Consider the following 25,535-nt stretch of genomic DNA (forward strand, 5'->3'; position numbering starts at 1 on the left):
TATTTACACATATGCAAACGTTAGCTATGTTAGCATAACTTACCCTCTTGCGTCGGCTTTGAACAACCGGATTCGTCTCGTAGTCTGAACTCTGTAGTAATTCCCAAACTCTCCTGTTTTTTTCAGCAGTGTTTCGTTTTTCTGCCCTCAGCCTCGCATGAAACAACGTTTGTCTTCTTGCTGTGAGAAACAGCCACATCCCGAGGATCAAAAACAGCATATACTCGATTTCCCCCATTGTCCTGTGTGTGTGGGTAGCGGATGTGTGTCGCGTATAAGATTACGTCACGGCAGTTTCCTGCGGCGTCGCTATGACTACCGGGTACTATTTGTGGCGGTACTATCTGCAATGGAAAACGGAGCGAAAAGCGAGCCGAGTCGAGGCGAGCCGAGGCGAGTCGAGCCGAGTCGAGCTGGTACTGGTAATGGAAAAGCGCCATAAACAAATAATCTTTTCAACAGCCTCCTAAGACTTTAATTTAGACAAAATGTAATATTAAATTTATTACATTAACCTTTTACCATTCACCTTTGTTATCCAGACTCTTCTCAAACCTACAAAAGCCTGTCTTCATCTTTAGCCACCACCATGCCTAACGACCTTCAGGAGTTAAAACTATGTTATAGACATATTAGCTCAACATTAACTCTTCTATACATTTTACTTGCCCATATGGCAACCAACATCATGTCCCTCATATAATTAAGTTTTGTTACTGTCTCCGCAGCAAATAATGGCAATCACCTCATGGAATCAGCTGGCTCCTGAAAACCCACTCCCGTTAGCTATTTATCTTTAATTTTCTTCTCTTCAGGGTGTCGTCCCCTGGCATAGTTGCAGACACTTGTCACAATGAAAAACAAGCCATACAATCAATGCGGTTTCTGGTGAGTGGTATAGAGGAACTCACATTTCTGGGTCAGACTGCCGTAACATTAATTTTAACCTCACAGCGCATCTCACCTCTCAATGCTCTGCTGACCCCGGTGGCCTCCAGTAATCAGCGCTCAACTCTCATACCTTTCTCACAAATAACACCTCCATCCGGAGGTGCCCAATGTTCGTGACCCCCTGCGTTAGGCTGTCCCCTGGCCAGGAAGATCATCCCGTCATTGAGTAGCCACTCGTACACACGTACACACTGGTGACCGCTCTTTCCCAATACAATCAGTTTTCTTCAACAGAACTCAGCGGTTTTCTGGAGCTTAGGAAAGGCACGTTCAAGAGTCACCAGAGCCATTCCGATTGCCTAATAGTGTTCACAGGGAGACAGGTTAATAACAACAGTATTTAATCACTTAAATCCATTAACTATCTTAAAAGCAGCAACCTAGCTACTTAGACTATACTCAGTGAATTTAGATCACAGCCGTACATTCAGTGTACTTCATCTGTAGCCGGAGCCATCGGTCCTGAATGGTGGAGACTAAATGAGACAAAGTTGTTACTGGTCCTAAAATACGCTAATCAAAATGTCACCTCTATCGTTTAAGGTCTGTATTATTTTAAAGACTTCTTTAAAGTCATTCAGTTTTACTTTTAACATTTTTAACATTTAAATACAAATTGCCCTCTGAATGGTAATGATTTCTTTTAACATCTCTGTGTCTATGGTTTTCAACTGAAACACTGTGCTTTACTATAAATAGCTTATTATCACTTATGACACAGGCTCAGATAACAGCTTTTAGCTGACATTGAATGAGAGAGAGACTCTGAGGCATTCAAGACTGGTACACTGCTCTCTCATATACTTCTAACATCAAACTTTTATCTACCATCTTTTAACTCTATCCCAGCTTAAGGCATCTTTGCCAGAAATTACATGTGTTTTCAAATAAACATAGTTTTACAGTTGTCTTTTGCCCACGTCAGGGAATCTAGACATTACAAATTTCCATTCAGATTGAGTCTCTGTCGCACTGGCTGTTTCAGCCACAGCACACATCAGATTTAGATAAGCGAACTGTTTCATTACAGCCAATAGCAGACTTATCTTTTGAAAGCAAAACATCAGCTTCTAGCTCTTTCATGGTCAACTTTTCAAGCTGTTTGTTTAATCAGATGCCTTTCTACACATTTTACATTTAGCAACTGTTAATTCAGTAGCCTACTACTTCTGCTTATTTGTTCTTACATAAAAATAATTATTCTAGTTCTCAATAACGTTTCACATTTCTCAATCTCAATTTTAATTGTCAAGTTCTCAACCATAGTTTAATATTTGACTTTAGTTTTCTCTTGGAGTTTATCAATCTCCAATTAGGATTCACACTATAAGTTTGACGAGGCAAGCACTCTCTGCTTGTAATACTTTTGCAGTTATTGTAAATCATCTGTGAGATTAGTCTCTCTATATCATCTAAAACCTTTTTAAAATGTTTAATTACAACACAATCATCCTTTTAGTTACTTTGATATATTTTGCAACTCACATCTGTTGGAGTCATTAATTTTACATCAACCTGTATTCATCAATTCACTTATAAAAATTACTATTATAGAAATTACTATTATAGATATTTTCTTCAAAAGGATTCACTTTAAGACTTCAATCTTTTGACCTTTTTATCTCTTATTTCTCAGACGAAAAATGTCACTGTCGTCATTTAAACACTGATCTACTTTCAAACCAATATTATTACCAAAAATGTGTTGTCATTTTATCACATTTTAAACACCTTCTCGGTGGGCATTTACAGTTACGTATTAAATGGTCCTGATGACCACCATTAAAACACTCTCGGCTCCAACTTACTGCACACCCTTGAAGCAGTGTGTCCCAAACAGGAATGCAAACCGAGCTGATAAGCAGTTCTCTGTATTCTTTTACAGTCCACCAGTGGCTGATTTAATCATAATAGCCCAATCATAATCTTCATCATTATTATTGGCAGAACATTAATTGTCATAAGCTGCAAAATATTCTAAGTTGTTTTCACAAAGTGTCTGTTTAACTTTAGTCACACTTGTCCAAGGAAATGATCTTCGACCCATAATTTAATATACTTGCTTTTTGTAATCATCGTAAGCAATACAAGGCTCAATATTTTAATTTTTCAGTTTCTTTGTTTGTTTGTAGCCAGTCAAGTTGTTGTTTAAATTTCCAAACAGAAGCAAAACTTATCAAGACAACCATTTACTTAATAATTTCTGCAAATTTCTCTGAAGTGAGGGCTTCAGAGCACAGCTGCTTACAGCGTTCGCTCTTTTCTGTCTCACTATTAGTTTCAGGACTGTTCAGGTTACTGATCAAGTTACTCAGTTTGTCTGCCATATCTTAATAACAGTTCAAACTCACCTGAAGTCATTGCAGAAATGGAGGCGGCGATCTTTGAACAACACAGCTTGGCTTCTCCGTGATGAAACTGCAGAGTATACTCCAAAATCACAGTTACATATACTGGTCCATGCCAATTTGGGTCACAACTTTTTTTTTCTTTTTTTTTTCTCTCTCGGGATCGTTCCTGATGCATCCCTGGCAAACAACCCTATTTTTGTTAGTATCCCTAACTGCCTGATTCACTAAATTCGGGGATCCCCTATCTGAGATGGAAGAGATTGAGCAGGTTTACGGTGCCACTGGACCTCCCGTCCAGGGACGTACTCTGCTGGGGTGGTGCTACACCATTAATGCCCAGCGGGGCCCACACAGAGCACGCTTCGCTTGCGCTGTCTGCTGCCGTTACCCTTAACGACGCTCTCAGCGACTTCTTATCCTCTCAGCAGTAGGCCTACAACTTGCTCCTTCACTCGCCTCATCGGAGTGAAGGCTCTCCCGCTCTCCTTCAAAATCTCTTCCAGTCAGACAGCCCTAACAATTAATAAAAGCTTACTACCTTGTGTGTTGATTTGCCAGAGATGTCACCACGGAATGATTGCCCGCCGCATCCTCCACCAAACTGTAAGGGGTATACAGTTAAAGACCCAGAACCAGATATGAAGAATGAAGACCCAGAGTCAGAATTATAAAAAATTAAAGAAAATATTTACTGAAGATAGTTTGCAGTTTCATCAGCATAAGTCAGCTTCAATACTCGCACAGGAGTTCGTAGGCCGCCCCGCTTACAGTTACAAAGATCACAGCAGTTATACGATTTCCAAGGTCTAAGCTACGTCATTGCTTACAGGATGAATGATTCTCATTGGCTATGAAATAGATAAACACAGTAATTTTCCACACATATACAGATAGACTGAAGCATATCTCCATCGATTATGCAGCTGAAGTTAGGCACGTCATGACCTTCCAGGTCGCAGATTTGGGTTGGTCAATCTCCACTCAGTCAACTCAGTCAATCTCCAATAATGCCAGTGGTTCCTTAACCTGTAACCAAGAAGACTAACACACACACCGACACACAGCTTTTCCAAGGTTGGATTTGGCCAGGCTCTCACTATAAACAGGAGAGTCCTCTCAAAACATCAAGATAATGCGTTCTTTCTCTCAAGGATAGCTAAACTTTAGTCTAACTGGAAAGAAAGGCTTTAACAAAGAAATGGCCCCTTAAACGATTGGCTTCAATGACCCCTATATGTTTTAACACATTGAAGACCTTTCTCAAACACAATACAAGTCAAGTCAAGTCAAGTCATCCTCATTTATATAGCGCTTTTAACAATGTAGATTGTTTCAAAGCAGCTTTACAGAGATAAAGATATAATTTAAGGTAACAGAGATTGGTTTGGTTTTATAGTGGCTCTTGAAAAATGTTTTTTCCAGCTAAAGTTAGTTTTGATTGATTCACTTCCATCTAAATGATAGTTTGTTATTAAGGGTAACCTTCTTTCTCTCAAGGATAGCTAAACTTTAGTCTAACTGGAAAGAAAGGCTTTAACAAAGAAATGGCCCCTTAAACGATTGGCTTCAATGACCCCTATATGTTTAAACACATTGAAGACCTTTCTCAAACACAAAACAAGTCCCTATTTCATTTCTGGAAGCTGTGTTAAATAAGCAAGCACTGCATTCAGATATCAAATACAGACTTTAAAGAATACATGAAAAGAACATTTCAGTAATCACACTGGTAACTTATATAAATAAAGTAAAATCTCCAGAGAAGTCATTCAATTCATTTGATATTTAGAAGGAAAAATATTGATTAATACCTTAATTATAATCAATCATTACATATACATTGAAGCAGCAGTGGATTCCAATCCACCCCCTTCATCTTGCAGCGGAAGCTGATGGTGAGGGCATCGGAGGAGTGTTTTTGGTCATCTGTTTTTGCTGCTGTTTTAAAAGATACTGCTGCAAATTGTACATTTTGCTGCCTGGCACACACTTCTGCCTCATTATAAAGAAAGCATTTCCGTCTGCCCTGGTATCCCAAATCTTCCTCCAAGTGTCTTGTGCTCTGGATCCAAATCCAACAGTATTGTCATCCTCTGTCAAAACTGGCACTGGATCTGGCCTTTGAGACAGATACTGTTTAAGATCTTCAATTTCCTTGAAGCTTCTTGAATACTCAAGAAAGGAAATGAGGCTATCCTTGCATGGACCCTCTGGGTTGCACTGCCCAGCCTGTTCTTCTTCCTCAACCTTATCGGACAGGTACAAAGCATAGCTGACATCATTCTCTAATAACAACTTGAAAGACTTGCCCTTGTACTTGCCGAACTGAAGAATGCATTCTTCCAACACCTCTTGCTTGTCAGAGACATCCCCTCCTCTATGTAACACAACAGAACGGGCGTTCAACTTGACCAGATCTTCTCTTTGAGGTGTTGACTTGTCCTGCAGTGAAGGGTTGTCTTTAATTCTTTTTGCCTCTTCTGATGGGTCCCGGCATAAATGGCCCGACGGGCCTTTCCTGAAAGACACTTTGACTTTCCCTGGGAAGAACACTGTTTTCTTCATGATGCTGTTCTGAAATCAGAATGTATTCATTAGTGTCTCAGCATAAGCATTTAAATACTTACAGTAACAAAATGAAATAAGACAGTTAATACTAAAGCATCAGTGATATACATAAAAGAGTTATTTTACAATGCTATAATATTCCATAATATTACTGTTTCTTAACTGAATAAATGCAGCCTTAGAGCACGTACTGTTTATTAAATTTGCATTATTTAATATTCATTATTTAAATTGCTTTAAAAATGTATATATGTATATATAAAAAGTTAACAAGTTAACTAATTAAAAATGTTAAATTATACCATTAAATTGTACATATATATATATATTTGTTTCTAATTTAAATGTATCATATGTGTGTGTCTGATATTAATTACATTATAGGAGGACCAAACCCGCAGAAATTAAAAATTAATAAATAAACATGTAAACAAATAAAAAGATAAATTTGATAATAGGAAAATAAATAAAGGAATAAACGACTTGATAAAATAAATATGATTTATTCTTTATCAAACTAATTTTTGTATTATTTCCCTTAATTTATTTTCTGCTTTTATTTATTTGTTAATTAATATTTATATTTGGTCAGCAAGACCAACCAACCTAATTATCATGCACATCAAAAAAATGTAAGAATAGATATAAAACAAAAGAAAGAAACTTAAAAATAAATAAAGATTAAAATAAATAAATCTGGAAATAAATACATATTTGAATAAATAAATAAACAAATAAATGAATGCATAAATAAATATAAGAATAAATGGAACAAACAAATAAATAAAATAATAAATAAATACAATTAAAAATAATACAAATGCATTAAAATATAAAAGCAAAAAATTATAAATTAGGGGAAAAATATACAAAAATACATTTGATTAAAATGAATCATGTTTATTTTATCAAGTCTTTTATTCCTTTATTTATTTTCCTATTATCACATTTATTTATCTATCTATTTATTAATTCATTTATTGATTCATTTTTAATTGCAGGTTTGGTCCTCCATACTACTGCACATTACATCTTACTGCACTGTTAACATATATTTTAAGCATATATTTAACAGAATAAATTAGTGACGGAATAATGTTCTTTGACTTGTTAGTTGTACTGTTTCTTATCGTCACAATCCATTCAACACGATAACAATACGATTACATGACAATTGTTGTGAACTTCTTCTTCTCAAGTGTAGAAAAGATAGAGTTGCAGACCAGGAGATTGTTGAGGTATAAGTTCTTTATTTCGTCGCTGTAGTCATCTCAATCAAGTCTAACTAAGGGAACTTTACATTGTAGTTTATATACATTTCAAGAGGAGGAGTTACATAAAGGTGGAAACAAAAGCATGCAAATGAGGCATCTGGGTTAAGGATGTGCCCTAGACTGAGAGTGTTACCAATCCTAATCCAATCAGCATAACAGTGTAATGTAAATATCCTAATCCAATCAGCCAGACTCTTCACTGATACCTTCACATTATCTTAATGGCCAGGCAGTGCATAAAGACAAAAGGTGATAGTCTCAGTGCTCTGATCAATTTAACTTACAATAGAGAGCTGGACAGACAGGAACAGGCAGGTTTGTGACATCATTTACCTTAGATACAAAATTCACACTAATAAACTTTCTCAGTTTCTATGCTATTGTATTGGAAGCTCAATTATACATTTAAAATAAAATTTGTAATCCTACATTTCCCCCTTTTATATGCGGTCACCTGAGGGAAAATGTGTCTGCAATTTGCATACCCTTTGGTAAATGTATTTCATGAACAATGCTCACCTAACAAGTCAAATAACATTATTCCGTCACTAATTTATTCTGTTAAATTCATATTCAGTCAGTATAGTTCTGACAGCATGACTTAAGTATTACTTCATTCATTTACTCATTTATAATCATCCAGTCATAATGCAGCTCCTTCTTTAAAGATCTTCTAACATCTAAATAATGAATTAAATCAGCTCATCTTCATCTTCAAGTCCACATGGGTGTCCTAGCAGAGTAACAACATGTATTGTGCACATGAACCCAAAATTAAATGCCACTTCGGTTGATATTTTGTAATAAAAGGCAAGAACATTCAAACAAATGTCCAAACACATTTTTCGGTCACTTCATTTGAAATAGTATATGTATAAAGATGTATATTTTCTAAACGCTAGGTGTCAGTACACTCACTGGCTGTTACCTAGAGTGCCGTGGGCTTGCTATTTGTTCCAAACAACATGGCATTTGACGCAAGTTTACAGTAATGATAAAAGCATGTGAAGATGCTTTCCAGCATTGACAGCATGCGCCTGCTTTAGTTTGTAACCTTCTGGAGGCCTAGCTTAAACTTTATAAAAGGAAAAAAAGTCACTGTTACAGGATTACCCTTGTAAAGAGTTATGTTGGTAAGAAACAGTTTTGTCTACAAGCTAAAGATGACAACACCCCTTTGTAGTCTGGGACATGTCGGGTAGACCGGTAGCTTGCTGTGATCGTATAGTGGTTAGTACTCTGCGTTGTGGCCGCAGCAACCCCGGTTCGAATCCGGTGGGTTTTCTGGGTGCCATTGAAATTGAGCTCCATGTCACCACCTCTCCTCACCCCGTCCTTCAAACTACTCTTTTTGTGCACGGCGCGTGTCCTTGATGTGCTCTGGATGTTCGAGTGAATTGAAACTGGGACCTACTTTGAAAGCAAGAGTTCTCAGGTTCGAACCCCTAGAGAAAAGACTGAAAACGAAACGCTCCTATTGATTTCGGAAGAATCTTGTTTCAGAGAGAATATGGTGCGTGTATATTTTCTAATCGCTAGGTGTCAGTACACTCGCTGGCTGTTACCTAGAGTGCCACGGGCTTGCTATTTGCTACAAACAACTGCGCCTTTGACACAAGTTTACAATAACGATAAGAGCGCGCCAGTCAACAGCATTGAAGCGTGTGAAGAGGCTTTCCATACAAGTAGCAGTGAGTTTTTGTTCTTTTTCCTAGCATTATTTTCCTTTAATGACTATTATCATCAGTCTAATAGGCTGCATTCCCACTAATTTGCAAATATATTTTGACATACCAGAGGTTTTGACGGCCGTTCTGAATCTTCGAAGAAGGAAACGCAATGCATTGGAGGACACTCTTTTTTCTGCGCCAATACGATTCATTTTGCTGTGCGTTCGCACGCAGCACGCACGCTTCTCGAGCAAGAGCCCGGATAGCTCAGTCGGTAAAGCATCAGACTTTTAATCTGAGGGTCCAGGGTTCAAGTCCCTGTTCGGGTGAACGAGCCTCTTTTTGTGGAGCGGTACGTTTTGTTGTTGAGTTCTTGCTGATCTACACTGGCCTCGGGCAGCGACGCTGCAAGGCAGCAAGCCAAACTACATGCCCCTTTCAGACAGCTTGTAGTCGTGGCCGAGTGGTTAAGGCGACGGACTTGAAATCCATTGGGGTCTCCCCGCTCAGGTTCGAATCCTGCCGACTACGTTGACAGCATTCGTCTGCTTTAGTTTGTAACCTTCTGGAGGCCTAGCTTAAACTTTATAAAAGGAAAAAAAGTCACTGTTACAGGATTACCCTTGAATAAAGTAATGTTGGTAAGAAACAGTTTTGTCTGCAAGCTAAAGATGACAAGGCCCCTTTGTAGTCAGGGACACGTCGGGTAGACCGGTAGCTCGCCGTGATCGTATAGTGGTTAGTACTCTGCGTTGTGGTGTTGTGGTTTTCAATCTTTCTGAAAAATAACTTCGCAGAGATCTTTGATGCCAGAAATAATTAGACTTTATTTTCGAACGCCGTCCCGTTCCATAGAACGGCGCTCTAACGCTCCCTGGCCCTCTGGCCTTCCAGTGCGCGCTCCCGAGTACATTTTGGTTCAGAGTTATATACATACTTCTTCTTCCAAAGAAGGTAACACACCCTATAGATAGTTTTGGGTAAAGGTCTTTTACCATGTGACTTCTCAGAATAGAATTTTCTGCAGCAAACAACATTCCATTCAAGGTCTTTCACATACACAGAGGAAATCCAAAGTCACAGACAGAAGAAATAATTGTGTCCAAATATATAGCAAAATTACTTGTTTTCTAAATAATAAAATCTTCTACATTCCCTCCTCTGAGGCTTATTAAGCCTCACATTCACTATCTTTTTTCCAGAGTGTAGTTTCAAAATCCAGCTCCCTCAGTTATGCTACCTAGTGACTCAACTGAGTCACCCATTCTCCTTTCCAATTACTGGATTAAGCCACCACACTCCGGAGGAGCACTCGAGCCAAACATCTTCTTCCATACATTTTATTTCTTTTAGTTGTTCTTTCTTTTTTGTTTAATGGAAAAAGTAAAAAACTCGAATTCTCCCTAATCAAAATTAAACCAAAGAATAAGACAGTGTTATAAGTGTGTGTATACCTTTGTTCTTGCATTGCATGTTATTGTCACAGTTATGTAGAGTATATCAAACATAAAAGTCTCTTATACTATTGAAAGTTTTCTTGCGGTGTAGATATCCTCTAGGGTCTGGCTCATCAATCATCTTCTTCGTCCTCAATTCCTCATTTAATGGGATCAACATCCAGGGTTTGTAAATATCAATTTGGTTGCCCTCTCAAATTAGTTTTCATTATCTTTTTTCCGCATTTTCATTCGTTTAACCGTGGTTTTCCAACTAATGATCTTAATATACAAAGTACACAACAGAATAATAACCCACTTTTAATACTGCATCTCCAAAAACATCTCTAATTGAGAAAATCATAATTTTCCAGACTTTACATTAAGTTTTTCTTAACTTCTGCTCTTAAGTTTTTCTTGACTCAATCGTAATCGCTAAATTTTCCTCCCTGCACAATATTATTTAGTAAAAGTGCAACACTGATCACCAAACATGAGTCATTCTACTTTTTTCATATAATTGTTTTTCTCCTAATGCAGACAAAGCATTATAATAAATATCTGCTTATTATAGTAGTCTAATTGATTTATTATGCATTTTTGTTCTACTTGATCCATATGACTATTAATTCAAAATATGGCTGGGTAACAACCCAGTCTCACGGCAGTTCGTGACATAGTCACGAAATTTAATCTATTGATTCGTGTTCATGGACACGAGTTTCCCCATTTTTTCGTGTCACTCAGCACGACTTTCAATCTAATGTATTTCAATGGGACGTATTTTTCGTGCCTGCACCACGTTTTTCTTTCGAGAGCACAGTATTGTTTTTTTCTCAATTGTTATTCATTTTGCAAACTTAAGAGCTACATTACTCAACATTTAATCAATAGATTTTAATCCTCGTTTTTATTGCTTTATATCCGGTAGGCTACTCAACATTAATCTATTTATTCGTGTCCAAAGGGCACAAATATCCTTCTTTTTTTCGTGCCACTCAGCACGACTTTCAATGTATTTCAATGGGACATATTTTTCGTGCCTTCACCATGTCTTTCTTCCGAGAGCACACTATTGTTTTTTCACAATTGTTATTCATTTTGTAAACTTTAAGGGCTACATTACTCAACATTTAATCAGGTGATTTTAATCCTCGTTTTTATTGCTTTATATTCGGTAGGTTACTCAACATGAATCTATTGATTCGTGTCTATGGGCACGAATTTTCTTCTTCTTTTTTCGTGTCACTCAGCACGACTTTCAATCTAATGTATTTCAATAGGGCGTATGCACCACGTCTTTCTTTCGAGAGCACACTATTGTTTTATCCTCAAATGTTAGGCTATTCCTTTTGCAAACTTTACATTACTCAACATTTAATCAGGAGATTGTAATCCTTGTTGTATTGCTATATATTCGGTTGGCTACTCAACACGAATTGATTCGTGTCCTTCAGCACGAATTTCCTTCTTTTTTTCGTGCCACACAACACGAATTTCAATCTAATGTATTTCAATGGGGCGTATGCACCACGTCTTTCTTTCGAGAGCACTATTGTTTTATCCTCAAATGTTAGGCTATTCCTTTTGCAAACTTTAAGGGCTACATTAGCTACTCAACATTTAATCAGGTGATTTTAATCCTCGTTTGTATTGCTTTATATTCGGTAGGTTACTCAACATGAATCTATTGATTCGTGTCTATGGGCACGAATTTTCTTCTTTTTTCGTGTCACTCAGCACGACTTTCAATCTAATGTATTTCAATGGGGCGAATGCACCACGTCTTTCTTTCGAGAGCACACTATTGTTTTATCCTCAAATGTTAGGCTATTCCTTTTGCAAACTTTAAGGGCTACATTACTCAACATTTAATCAGGAGATTTTAATCCTTGTTGTATTGCTTTATATTCGGTTGGCTACTCAACACGAATTGATTCGTGTCCTTCAGCACGAATTTCCTTCTTTTTTTCGTGCCACACAACACGAATTTCAATCTAATGTATTTCAAAGCCGTCTTTAATTTTGGGCTACTAATCAAATGTTGATTAAAATTACATAATTACAGGACTGCATATTCTATATGCTTAAAACATGCCTTATTTTATTGTGGGATATTTTATAATTGTCGATGGTATTTCAATTTGCAATGGCTTATAGTGAGCCTACTTTGCTTTTTTTTTTTGCGCCAAAAAAATTAAAAAACAGAATAGCCTACTTTTATAGAACTTTCATCTCAATACTGATTATGAAGTTGTAATAAATTAATTATATAGCCTACTGCAGAAATGTTTATTGCTTTATATGGACATATCCTTTGGCAAAGAGATGGATGCATTCTGGGAAGTGATATGTGTTTAAATGTAATGGCTACATACTCGTGTTCCTTCACTTGGACATTTACGCTGACCCCTTTAAAATTTTGAGCACGGATATAAAATATTAAGACTGTACTTTTTAATTATTTCGACATTTTGGCGCAATTTTGTGCAATACGTCACTGTGTGCGACCATCGCAGAAACCATTGCCCAGCGCGATTCCACCACGGTAAGTCGCTTACAATAGTCTAATAAGCAAAATGAATTCATGAGCATTTACACGTCCAAAATTAATAAAATTACGTGTTTATAAAAAAACATTTTCTAGGCCTAGATATAGGTTCTAGATGTGTGTGTGTGTATATATATATATATATATATATATATATATATATATAATGAGTATTTACATAAAAAAAACATGTGATATATATAAGTATATATATATATGCATATACACACACACACATATATATATATACATCACATGCTTTTTTTCACTGTAATGTGTCAGTAATAACAATATTATCACTTGGTCTAACGTTATACTGCACATATGAACACACACTGAACCCTAGACACATGTTATGCGCCATTAAAAAAGTAGCACAGGAAATAGGAACAACGTGAATCTGTATTTATTTATCCTAAGCATTTATTAGAAAATGGGAATCACTCACTATATTAGGGTACACTTTTTAAATCTTATATCAACATAACACTACATAATTAACATTTTCTGTTGTTCTCCCTGCAGATCCTGTCAAACATATCACCTGTCGAACCTATCCGAACCTGATTTTCAAAACCCAAAGGCACTTTTAAGAGCCAACCTCTATCTCTTCATTATTTTCTATATCTTACATCCTCTCTGTTCTCTCACTATCTATATTTCTGTCCATCTCTTCAATCTTTATCTATCTCACAGTCTTTATCTATTGCTCTTTCTTTCCTCCCTGTCTGTCTTTGTCTACTTGTCTGTCTCACCCATCTTTGTCAGTCTGTCTGTCTGTATCTGACTGTCTGTCTGTCTGTATCTGACTGTCTGTCTGTCTGTCTGTATCTGACTGTCTGTCTGTATCTGACTGCATTGCAATGGCCACCAAGCATAAACTTGATTCAAAGGATCCACACTACCAAGAGGGGAGACGCATGGCTCTGGAGCTGAAACATGAACACATTCTAGCTGAAGCCAAGGTTAGAGTTTTTGTACACCTCAATCATTTTATAACAAACATAACAAATTAAAGTAAAACGTGATGAGGAATATGTAAGAATGATGAGTGCAGAAGATTTAATACAGGTATATTGCATGATGCATCCTGCCATGCTCTGTGACATGTGTTAATAAGGGAATATAATAATACTAATAATAATAGTATATGCAGTTCCATCCCTCTGAGTTACAGAGACTTGAGAATCTATTCCAAGGCTCATTTAAGCTGTTCAACACCTTACTAGCACCCTATGTTGTGTTTTCCTTTCACAAGTTACCTGCCTTTTGGTTACCGTACTTTTATCAACATCAGTCTTACAAGAAATATTAACTCCAATACACAGAGAGCAGCTGATGAGAGGAAACGTGTACGAGACCCTCCACACACCTCTAAAAGGGACTCTGTAGGACGTGGTAAGCCGAGGGGGAGGCGAGGAGGGCGACGCCAAGCCTCCGCTACAGGTTATATCTGAATTATTTGACATTTGTAGGAATTTACTATGACAATGTTGGACCAACTCAAAATAGAACAATGTAATTGTTTATTGAGAGTTTAAAATATTCAAATATCTAAAAAGACATTAAAAAGTAGATAAACCTTTCAGTGACACTATTGTAGAAGACACTACCAAGTACTTAACAAAAATATGTCTGATTTCATAAATTGTTTAGTATATAGTTTGAAAAGAAGAACAAGAATAGAGTGTGATAGCCTAACTTGTTCTTATTCTTCTATGTTTTGTTTTACAGCCACATACCCCACGGTTGAGTGCTCCCTGTCATCCAGTGTGGAGGTTCCACTTACTGCAACCTCAACAAGACTACATCCTCAAGAGGAATTTGGTAATTCACAGTGATGAATTTATGAATGTACAGTATAAAAAAAGTGTTCATTCTGATACTGATCAGTTGACTTTTAATTGTTCCTTATCTATAGTGAATGATCCCTTACAGCTTTATTTTTGGATTTTCTTTACAGAAAAAAATATGGAGAGGCTCTCTGATATTTTGGCGTCATGTCCTTCTGCTGCTCAGCCTCAAAGTAGCTCTGCATCATCATGGTCTTTTCGGCAGCAGAAAGCCTCAGAGCGCTGGAAAGAAGCAAGGCCATACCACCTAAAATGCCTTATTTCAAAAGAGGCTGTTGGTCATCCCCTGTGTTGCCTTTGCAACGAGCCTGCTGTTATTAGGTTGGTTTTCATTAATACCAAACTTAAATTACCCAGGGTAGGTTTGCTGAGTGCCCTGCTTTATAGGCTAAGATACATGTCTTTTGGGATGGGAGAAGACTTAGATACCCAGATGAAAAACACATTAATGAGAAAAGTAAATCTAGGACCTTCTTGCTGTGAGGTGACAGTGCTAAACACTGAGCCACTATGCAATCCTTTACAATTAAATCAAACCTGGAATAGCTTAAATAGAGTATACAGTACTTTATATGAGTTATTCACCTGAAATAATGTATTATATTATAATATTGTTTTCTTTTCTCCCTAGGTGCAGAGAGTGTCTTCCTGAGGAGTGGTTCTGTGGGGACTGTGATGTATTGCATCACAAAAAACAGCCACTCCACAACAGGGAATGCGTGATTCGTGGTTTTTTTGAAGCCATTCCTCCAACCACATGCATCATTAAAGGGGAAGATGGATATTGCACCCATGAGCAAGGTACGTTCTCAAGAAAGCTTTAATTTTGCTGTTCAATGTATGTCTGCAGACAGTTACAGATCATCTAAATTATTTGTTTTCCTTATTTTTGCCAGCTTGCATTTTGCCAACTGTGAAGGTGCCAGACTGCTCCTGTGGAGGCACAAATTTCACTGTGTTACCAGGCAAACCAGTGATTTTAATTACCATCATATATATATATAATTTGATGTTTTTCACACTAGTGTGCTGTGGCATTGTGCTTACAATTGCAGAAGTGTCAGAACATATGGAATAGCACATGGTATTGTTATTAACTGAAACAAAGACAGATGTTTTTTTGTTTTGTTTTTGTCCTCCACAAATAAAAAAATTAGCATCTTTCCAGCATGATGTCCAATCAACACAGCAGTGTGGAATTTAGTGAATTAGAAAATATAAATGTGGGATTATAGGAACTTGTGCAATGTCTCTGTCATGTATTTGTCTCGTGTTTTGTGTGCAAACACATGGCCAGTTGTTTTGGGCTATGTGTTTGCAGAAGGCTTGTTCGACTTGAACCGGCGCTGCACAAACCGATCGGTTGATGACATCAAAGTACCGCGAGAGCGATTAGAGAGCAGACGGCTCCTTATGCTTTTGAATCGCTCTCGCGGTACTTTGATGTCATCAACCGATCGGTCTGTGCAGCGCCGGTTCAAGTCGAACAAGCCTATTGTCTTGTGTTTTACCTCGTTTCCTTGTTAATGTTGTATCAGTGTCACCTGTGATTGTGATCATGTGTCCTTACCACGCCCCTTGTTCCCTCATTAGTATTGATGTTCATCGGTGTCACCTGTGTCTTTGTGATTATGTGTTCTATGTAAGCTCCCGATTTTTGTTCCTCAGTGCTGTTTTGTCTTGTTAATATTCGATCCTGTGAGTATTGTGATCTGTTTGTGAAGGTTCCAGGTCTGTTTTATTGTCAAGTCTAGTTATTGTTTCAGTTACTGTTTGTTTGCCCCATCGTGGGCTTTTGTTTTCTGGTTGTAAATAAACCGTGTTTTATAAAGTTACTGTCTGCGCTTGGGTTCTATTTAACGTAACGTGACAGTCTCTCAACCATTCACAATGTGCATAATGAACTAAGTGTTGTAAAGTTAAGTATGTGGTAAGTGTGTATTTTATATATATTTATATTAATTTGTTTTTTTGTTCCAAGGGCGTTTTGACTTGCATCAGCCACTGTATGAATGTCAAACATGCCAGCAGCAGTGGACCCCTGACTTTAAAGACCTCCTAAGAAGTGGATATTGGCCAGCCTCCGTCACCAATTCCACACTTTATACACTGGACCTCCTGAGCTCCCTTCAGGAACTCAAGATCATATCTCCGGGATTCTCCAGACAAGCCTTTGCAAAGCTGCTGGAACATCGCACTAAGTGTGGAGGAAGAGTAAGTGTAAATGTAATTACCATTTTATAAAAAAAAATTAATAAGCAGACAATATCAAAATACTATTTCATTCTATATATTTTCCAGTCTGGACCTATCAACGGTGATGCACTGCAGCGCAGCTTCTTAGAGCTTTCATATGCATCATATGAGGAAGACCAGCTCTGCTGTAGTGCTCCTTTCACCTGCCCAGCCTGCACGCCGGAAATGTTGGCTGTTTCAGCAGATGGAAATAGAAAGCTATATCGCTTTCGCCGAAACGGAAGGTGATCTTTCTTCTAGTCTTTTTATTGATTTATTTTCTTACTTCATATATTTCATGAATGGATTTTCTATTTTTCTTTCTTCCTCAGCTCTGATGATCCTGGCTTTTTTGAGGGGCTCTTTGTGGCTGAAGACAGTACGGTGTCTAGTTTTGTCGACACCATACAGAAAGCAGTGAAAAATGCAAGTTGACAAAATAGTTGTTACAATAATAAACGTAACCCCCACTTCAATTACTCCTGCCTACCAATTACAAAATCAAATTAAGAAAATAAATGCCATATATTGATTGACAATATTGCTTTTATTTGATTTGTCATGTTTGTTTTGTGTGTCATAGACACAGGGAAGAGGCACATGTGGGGACTCCCAGTGGACAGCAGCGAGGGAGACTTCAAGGAGGGCTTCAAAATTGGATGAAGAGGGGATGGAGGTTGCTGTGTGCCGCCATGGGTTCCTTCTGAAAGCCCTTAATATGTACAGGGGGGAGATATTTGCCTACCCTCTGTACCTTCAGAAGGAGCTCATGCCAGCCAAGGCACAATTCTTCGCAATGGACGTGGCATGCAAATACTGGCCATACCTGGAGAAAGTTGCTAGTGTCCTTCCTGCTCTTCAGGAACTGACCACTATGAAACCCTTTCTCAGTGTAATGCATGCTCGAGCCCATGCTACTAAGTGTGAGGTGTGTATAATATTTTGGCATCATATGTACATTTGTAATATTTACAAGCACATTAATAATATGAAATAAGTTAAGCTACACTATATTATCTTGTCTTTTTGCATAACCATTTCTTGCATGGAATGTAATGCCCTTTGATGCAAATTGTGGTTTGTGATATTGGGCTATATAAATAAAATTAAATTGAATGTCTTCCACCCTTTACTAAAAGATTAATTGGAGTGGCAGGAACCAGGAAGGAGCAGGGACAACCGCTGGTGAGGAGGTGGAGCAAGTGAACAGCTACCTCTCACGTTGTGCCCTGACAACCAAATACATGTCCAAAGCAGGTGATCGGAGTTTGCAATATTCATGTATACTTTTTTTTTAGATTGATCATCATAACCTCATTATTTGCTTTCAACAGCACGGGTGGACATGCTTACATTGCATGCAATGGGGTGGAACGAGAAAAAAAATCTCTCTTTACATCAGGCACTTTCCACAAGATATGTGAAGGTAAGTCTCATATTAATTGTTGTGTGTCCTTTTGTGTTTACTTGGCCTGTTGTTAATCATACAAAGTTTTAATCCTGATTATTGTGTAACACTGTTCATCAGACTTGTCAGAGACTCCAGGATGAGACTGCAAGGCTAGCTGACCTAAAAACGGAGCTAGATTGCACAGATGAAGTGGTGTCACAGTGGCTATCTGATGTAAAGGAATGGGCAACTGGTGGTAAGCATGACCAGATAAAAGAAACAACCATCCCTTTCTACAATCTAAAGTTTGATATTAAAGAGCAGCAAAAAATAGTAGGTGGATCATCATCTAATGTGATGCCACATTTATGTCAGGTTTATTACTATATTCCAGTTCCCTGCAGGAAGTGCACATACAAAGTTTAAATAAGTTGGATTAAAAGGTTTTACATAAAATTCAAACAGAGAAACGGTTCTGTGTTTTAACAGTAAATTTGCTTTCACTATTTCTTCTACAGAGACACCTGATACATCTCGTGCCAGTCAATGCACAACACTCAGAGGAATGCAGCAATCAATTGAGGGGCTCTACCTTAGTGTGAGGCACCGGAAGCGAACCCTCTACCGTCAGAATGGTATAACTATATAATATAATAGGTTGATAAATTCAGGCTACTGTATGCATCCTACTCCACCAACATGGAATTAGCAAATAATGTAGTAGCACAGTTCAGCTCAATCATTGAATTCTGTTCTTTAAATGACCAGTCTGTAGGATTTAGTGGTATCTATCGGTGAGGTTTGACGATTGCATCCACCTCCCCTCTATCTTTCCAAGCTACGGTAGCCGACGAGAAAATGTGCGGTACTATCTAAACCCAGTGTTTGTTTGTCCGTTGTGGGCTACTGTAGGAACGTGGAGGTGCAACATAGCGGCCTCTGTGGAAGGGGAACGTATTTAGATACAAAACTGCCCATTCTAAATTAATTAATGCACTATTATTTTCAGGCAATCATGAAAAGTGTGTTAGTTACTCCTGCAAATAGATTCCCCCCAAAATGTTAGACGCTGAACAATTTGTTTCCCATGTCAGTCTACATTATAATTTTCACATACTTCAATAACTGGAGCTTTGCTTTTCAATTTTTTGGTGCTATCATTTTTTTCTTGTTGAAGAGTTCTGTCAAAAACCTCTGCCCCTGTACTTGTCTTTCTAGACAGCAGCAAGTTTCGCCATCGCCTTCGAAGGAAGCTGGCAGAAGACAAAAAACTCCTTCTTCAGGAGATACAGAAATACAATGATCTTGTACTAGAATCGGCAACAACCATTGACGTAGCTGTGGTGGAGCATTCCCTAACTGGAGAGAGTACTGCGTCTCAAATATGGCCGTGGGAGGTTCATGGCAGTGGTATGTTTGTTTTTAGATGCTTCACAGGAATTTATTTACAGTTCTGCTTTATAGAGTATACTGAACTAAGGCATGCATGTTACATATTGAGTGTTGTAATATTAATCTAGTTTAATGGTGTATTTTCAGTTTTCTTATGTATCAATTTGATAAAGTCAATGTTTGTAGTGATTATGCAAGATTGTCTCATGTATACATATAACTGTTATTGATTCTTAGCAAACATTTCAATCAAGAAACGAGTGCACGACCAAGTGATGTTAACAAGGCGACTGCATGAGGAAACAAGAGTTTTGGTGTTGGAGATGGCACAACACTGCACATGGTTGCAGAGCCTGGCAATGGTTCTCAAGAACAAGTTGGCTGAGGAGGGTAAGTTTAATTAAAACCCTGTCCATCTAATGTGTTTAAAAAAAACACAAAAAAACACATCAGTCACAGAACTTGGATGGAGTAGAACGGTTATGGCTCTCTTTGCCGTGGACCTTTAGGCGTCCTTTGGGATATACATAAAATGGGGATTAAAGTTGTTACTGTAGCTATGGTAACAAGTCAGTAAGGCTATAAAGATTCACATTTGCTTGAAAGATGTGCAGATTTGTTGTACTATGTCTGTTACTGGAAAGCGGAAATGAACAAAAGAATTTGAACATTGGAATTTGTGTCCTGATGTGCTACATGGGGTTAGCATAACATCAAGATTAATCTTATTATCTCCTCCAGTCAACATAGAAAACCTTGCTGGTCAGCAAGTAACACAATGTGTTACTTCAGCACAACTGTAGTGAAGAAAACTGTTAACTTAAAACAGCTATCAGACAAGTATACTGTATGCTACTTTGGGCCTCCCTCCATAAAGTCACCTCAGTGAGCCGTCATGTTGCCTTAAGTTGTTTTATACAGAAGCTAGCCTGGTCCCATGTCAGCGATACACATAAAAATGCCAATCATTCTGCTATGTAGATTTGAATTGGTACATCTTTTTACTCCATTTAAGTTATTTGGCCTTATGAAACCATCTTAAAGGTTGTATCAGTGATTTCAGGCCCAAACATAAATGATCACATTCATCTAATCTTTCCTAACGATCCGCTAGCTGCCCGCCCCATAAGCAAGCCGTCAAAAAAAAAACGCGTCTCTGTAGGCAGCCTAGGCTCTGAGATCTGCACACAAAAACGATTGCGCTTACCACCACTCAAAACCAAAGTAAATAGTGTTCCAACCAATCACGGCGGGTGTTGTGAGGTTTTGCGCTCGTGCACGGCTGCCTATGACGGCTGCACGCAAAACCTCACCACACCCGCCCCTGTTGGTGATTGGTTGGAACACCATTTATTTTGGTTTTGAGTGGTGGTGTTTGTGTGCAGATCTCAGAGCCTAGGCTGCCTACAGAGACACGTTTTTTTTTGACGGCTTGCTTATGGGGCGGGCAGCTAGCGGATTGTTAGGAAAGATTCGATGAATGTGATCATTTATGTTTGGGCCTGAAATCGCTGATACAACCTTTTAATATAGTTTGTCTTTAATGTAATCTCGTTTGTATTTTGAGACGTAGACCAGGGAAATGAGGGACTTTGCTGTCTCTTAAGAAGAAGACTGTCAGAGGTGTCAGAAAGGTTCCAAGTCGTCCTCCAACAGTACAAGACTGCCTTAGGTCCTGAGGCCTCTGTCCTTCTACATGTTGAAGAGGAAGATCAAAGTGGCCTCAGTAGTCCAGACACCAGTGAGGATGAAGAGGAAAACACAATTTAGGTTATTTATTATGTTTGTTTGTTTTTTGGAATAACCCCCTGTTACTGTTATTCTTAATTTATTTGTGTATTTTATTAATGCTTTACACACCTTACTTATTCTAAAACAGCTGAAATTCACCCTCTTATCTAGGGATGGGAATCGAGAACCGGTTCTTCAGAACCGGTGCCTAGTGAATCGATTCCTTGGAACCGTTAGCATGCCTGCTTAACGATTCCGCTTATCGGTTCCGCTCGTTGCAAATGTGTCATGACGTCACACATTCGCGCTGCGCTGTTTTGGTTCAGAACGCAGAAAACATGGCATCGAGGCAGAAGCGCTCTAAAGTTTGGTTATATTTCATGCGAAAAGACGACAATATGGCGCCGTCTAGGGCTTAAATCAAACTTCATTCACGCACACATTTATGAAACACTTGCATACACTACGTAGTCAAACATACACTGCTGAATGCGCAAACAAATACATATGAAATGCACAACGACACACCTAAAGTCGCACACGCACATACTGTACAAGCAAACTCTACACACACGAGATGTGCGGAACTCCAGGCACATACTCGTATGAGACGCGCGCGCACACACACACTCTCCACGCACATACTCGTATGAGACGCGCGCACACACACACAAACTCTCCACGCACATACTCATATGAGACGCGCGCGCACACAAACTCTCCACGCGCATACTCGTATGAGACGCGAGCACACACAAACTCTCCACCTACATACTCATATGAGGCGCGCGCGCACACACAAACTCTCCACGCACATACTCATATGAGACGCGAGCACACACAAACTCGCGCACATGAAAGGATGACGGCGCCTCATAATACGGTCACTTGCAACACGTGTAAAATTTCCATTTCGTCAAAAGGGGGAACTACATCCAATAGGCTATGCAGAAACATTTGGCCACACAGCAACAGTGTAACATACACTGATGATGAATGAGCGCTGCTTTTAAATGAACACTTTTTTTAAACAAAAATTGGCAGAATTTCATTTTCTTAATGGCATAAACAGACTTTAGTCCCATGAAACTTAAACTGGAATGTCTCTGTTTCTGTCACTGCGACTTCCCGAACAGGCGAACACGCACACGCACGCACACATCACTTTTGAAGTAAAATTGAAAATTTATGATGCAGTGCATCGTAATGCATCGAGATATCGAATTGAACTGAATCGATGACATGATAATCGTAATGAACCGAACCGTGAGACCAGTGTAGGTTCACACCCTAATACTCTGTGCTTTGTCTTCTGATCAGATATTAAAGCGAGTTAATACAAACAAACAATTTGTACTTATTCCCTCACCCAATGAGAATCGATAAGGAATCGAATCGATAAGCAATATCGATAATGGAATCGGAATCGTTAAATTCTTATCAATTCCCATCCCTACTCTTATCCTAATTCTTGCTTTTTTGTTTTTCTGTGTTTCCCCAGATGGAAGCTGCACGAAGGACTATGTTGAAGGAAATGGACTTGCCCTATATCCGTGTATTATTATTATGCTGATTGATTAACCACATCAAAATCTTTTTGGAAATTCAAACTGTGTCTTTTAGATTTTCCAAGTAATTTAGTAAGCACATTGCACAGTTCGTTGAAAATGCACAAACCTCTCAGTATAAGTGCACTAATCTTGTTAAATGTTAACTTTGCATGTATGATATTACCAGATGTAATTACTGGGCTCATATGATATTAGGGTAGTGTATACTCTTTTAAGAGAGACTCCCCTTAATTGTGGTGACCCTGTAACCTTTCCTTTTGCACCAAGGTTAGGCCAAACTTTTGACTTGCATACAACAAATGTTATGAACCGATTTCTGTAATTTGCTGAGCAATGAATCATGTTATGTTGACCTTATGACATTCCCTGTAGCAAAATCATTAGACCAGAATGTAAAATTGAATAGTCTAATTGGGCAGATTGCCATGAAATCTTGTAAGCACATGATGACCTCATGACAATTCCTCTATCATCACATTTAGGACTTAATGTGAAAACTCATTCTTGATTGCATATCTCAATATTCACTTATTCTGCGGTGCAGCAGCAGTGTCTGTGTCAGTCTATGTCATTTTGTTTTTCCCCAGAGGAGGCTGCCTATGGATCACTACTTGATTGAGTGTATATACCTGTTGTGTAACTTTGTTACTGCAAAGATGCATTATAGTATGTAACAGAAAAATACACCGTTTTTTATTTTATGATTATACTTTATATTGTATATTATTACAGATGACTTAATTCTTTGTTCTGCTGGAGGTTTTTGCAAGTGAATTTAACCTCAGTCCAATGTTTTTAAATGCAGCCTTATGGCTTTGACAAATATGCATTTGGTGTATTTTCACTGGTATTGTTGAGAAAGACGAGAAATAAAGTATTTCCAAAGATTAATATTTTGTTTTTAATTTTTCATACTTTATTGAAAAACAATATTTTATATTTTTATAGTTGATAAAAAAAACATCACACTGTGGAATCTTGTTTACAGATAAACTGTTTAACAGTTTAAACTCTGTTTAACATCAAACTGCATTATTCATTAATTACTTTAATGCATGTCTTTTTACTTATTTTCAAACAATCAACCTTGTTTGTAATTAAACAAGATCTATCATAATAAGTAATGTGTATCTGTTACAGTTTTTCTCTAATGCTGAAACACTATAACTATGGATTTGAACTCAAATTTCAAAAACGCAACACCGTTTATCAAAAAGCATACCCTTTTCCTCAAACTATAAACAATACTCCCCAGTTTTGACACATGAGTCAGATTTGTTAAACTTTCACTGCAAAACTTTACACACATATCCATTTATCATTGCCTACACAATGTTGTAATTTAGAAAGCACTACACAAAGAGTCAAAACTGATCACACAGCAATCAGAACCTTCAACAGATCGATGAAACTGACAAGATGAGAGGGGGAGGGCAAAGAGACAGCAGTCTCAGATGAGATTTGTGCCAGCTCCCTAGTTGGGGTCATCCCTCTGTTCCCACAGCTCTAAGTTACCATGGCCCTATGTTCCCTCTGCCCTATGTTCCCACATTTCTGAGAATTTTCTTTTACTGAAAATTTTGAAAATTAGGTTCTATGTTCCCACAGCCCTATGTTCTCTCTATATTTGTCTAATTTCAAAGATTTTTCTAAAAATGAAACTCTAAGTCAAGTCATTTTCTTACCACATTTAACCATCCCCTGTCCCCCAAGCAGTTACTGTAAGCAAGAAGCGCCAAGTCACCAAAAGGTCGGGAGAAATCTGTCAGGAACTCTGTGATCCCACATTTCTAGAACATTTTCAAAATTGAGTATTGTGTTCATAAATTTCCCTATAATTTCAACAGCTAGTCTATACTACTACAGCTAGTCTACACTACAGCTATTCTACACTGCTACAGCTAGTTAGGGTTAGGTTTAGGGTTACCCTAACCCTCTGTAGGAACAAAGAGCTGTGGGAACTTAGGGCTCTGGGAACATAGGGCTGTGGGAACATAGGCACGCTCCCCCCTGTAGAGACGTGCCATTGAACTTGTTACTAAGCGTACAAATCAGCGTCCATACTTGAAGTTCTTCCAGTTTCCAGAGTAGGGTTAGTTTTAGGGTTATAAAATTGTAGCTTTACTATATATATCAACAATCACCTACAGTTAAAATATACATTATACTATATTTAAATGATCAAGATGAAAAAAAATCGCTATCAGGTCATTGAGTATATTCGACTGTTATTGTAGTTGTAGAACAATCAGGGCCGTCTTCAATGTACACTATTTACAGTTTTTTTCCAACTGCTTGCACACATTTTCAAAACTATGTCACCTTTTTTCAAAACTTTCCCAAAACTGCACACACAAAATTGTGTAGCCTAGTGTTTTGAAAAAAGTGTTTTATGCAATTGAAAACTGAGTCAAAGGCTGAGAAATAGTTTATTGTTTTTGGAGATGTGGTGTGCAGTTTTGCACTTTGAGTGAAAGGTTTCAAAAAATCGTGTGACAAAAAAGATTTTGTGTGTAAGCAGTTGGGAAAAAAACTGTATAAACTACAATTCCCACGAGAGAC

General features: G+C 38.0%; 1 protein-coding gene and 2 non-coding genes across 4 annotated transcripts; all 3 read left to right on the plus strand.

Annotated features, from left to right (window-relative positions):
• The first annotated feature begins 9,070 nt into the window (after positions 1-9,070).
• On the plus strand, positions 9,071-9,143 carry trnak-uuu (transfer RNA lysine (anticodon UUU)). The gene has a single exon. It is a non-coding gene; the product is annotated as a tRNA-Lys (tRNA).
• A 120-nt stretch (positions 9,144-9,263) lies between these two features.
• trnas-uga (transfer RNA serine (anticodon UGA)) lies at positions 9,264-9,345 on the plus strand. Its single transcript has one exon. It is a non-coding gene; the product is annotated as a tRNA-Ser (tRNA).
• A 7,673-nt stretch (positions 9,346-17,018) lies between these two features.
• LOC143707653 (uncharacterized) lies at positions 17,019-23,834 on the plus strand. Of its 2 annotated transcripts, XM_077200041.1 has the most exons (11): positions 17,019-17,134; positions 17,222-17,315; positions 17,473-17,817; positions 18,029-18,146; positions 18,224-18,315; positions 18,418-18,535; positions 18,798-18,914; positions 19,498-19,689; positions 19,909-20,061; positions 21,245-21,441; positions 22,904-23,834. In XM_077200041.1, exons 1-10 carry the CDS (start codon positions 17,076-17,078, stop codon positions 21,439-21,441), a joined length of 1,485 nt encoding a protein of 494 aa, XP_077056156.1. In that variant the 5' UTR covers positions 17,019-17,075; the 3' UTR covers positions 22,904-23,834. The 2 variants fall into 2 exon arrangements, with proteins under 2 accessions (XP_077056156.1, XP_077056157.1); XM_077200042.1 differs by lacking the exon at positions 17,019-17,134 and having other exon boundaries at positions 17,212-17,349.
• The last annotated feature ends 1,701 nt before the right edge of the window (positions 23,835-25,535 follow it).

The sequence above is a fragment of the Siphateles boraxobius genome, unplaced genomic scaffold, assembly GCF_051911475.1.
Source record: "Siphateles boraxobius isolate OS27281-9 unplaced genomic scaffold, OSU_SipBor_1 42, whole genome shotgun sequence".
Taxonomy (NCBI): Eukaryota; Metazoa; Chordata; class Actinopteri; order Cypriniformes; family Leuciscidae; genus Siphateles; species Siphateles boraxobius.

Bases quoted from the DNA above. Each gene is read 5' to 3' on its own strand.
- LOC143707653 (XM_077200041.1), top strand. From the start codon at position 17,076: ATGTTGGCTGTTTCAGCAGATGGAAATAGAAAGCTATATCGCTTTCGC. The intron at 18,536-18,797 runs GTAAGCATGACC...TTTCTTCTACAG, and splicing joins AAAGGAATGGGCAACTGGTG to AGACACCTGATACATCTCGT. The intron at 19,690-19,908 runs GTATGTTTGTTT...ATTGATTCTTAG, and splicing joins GTGGGAGGTTCATGGCAGTG to CAAACATTTCAATCAAGAAA.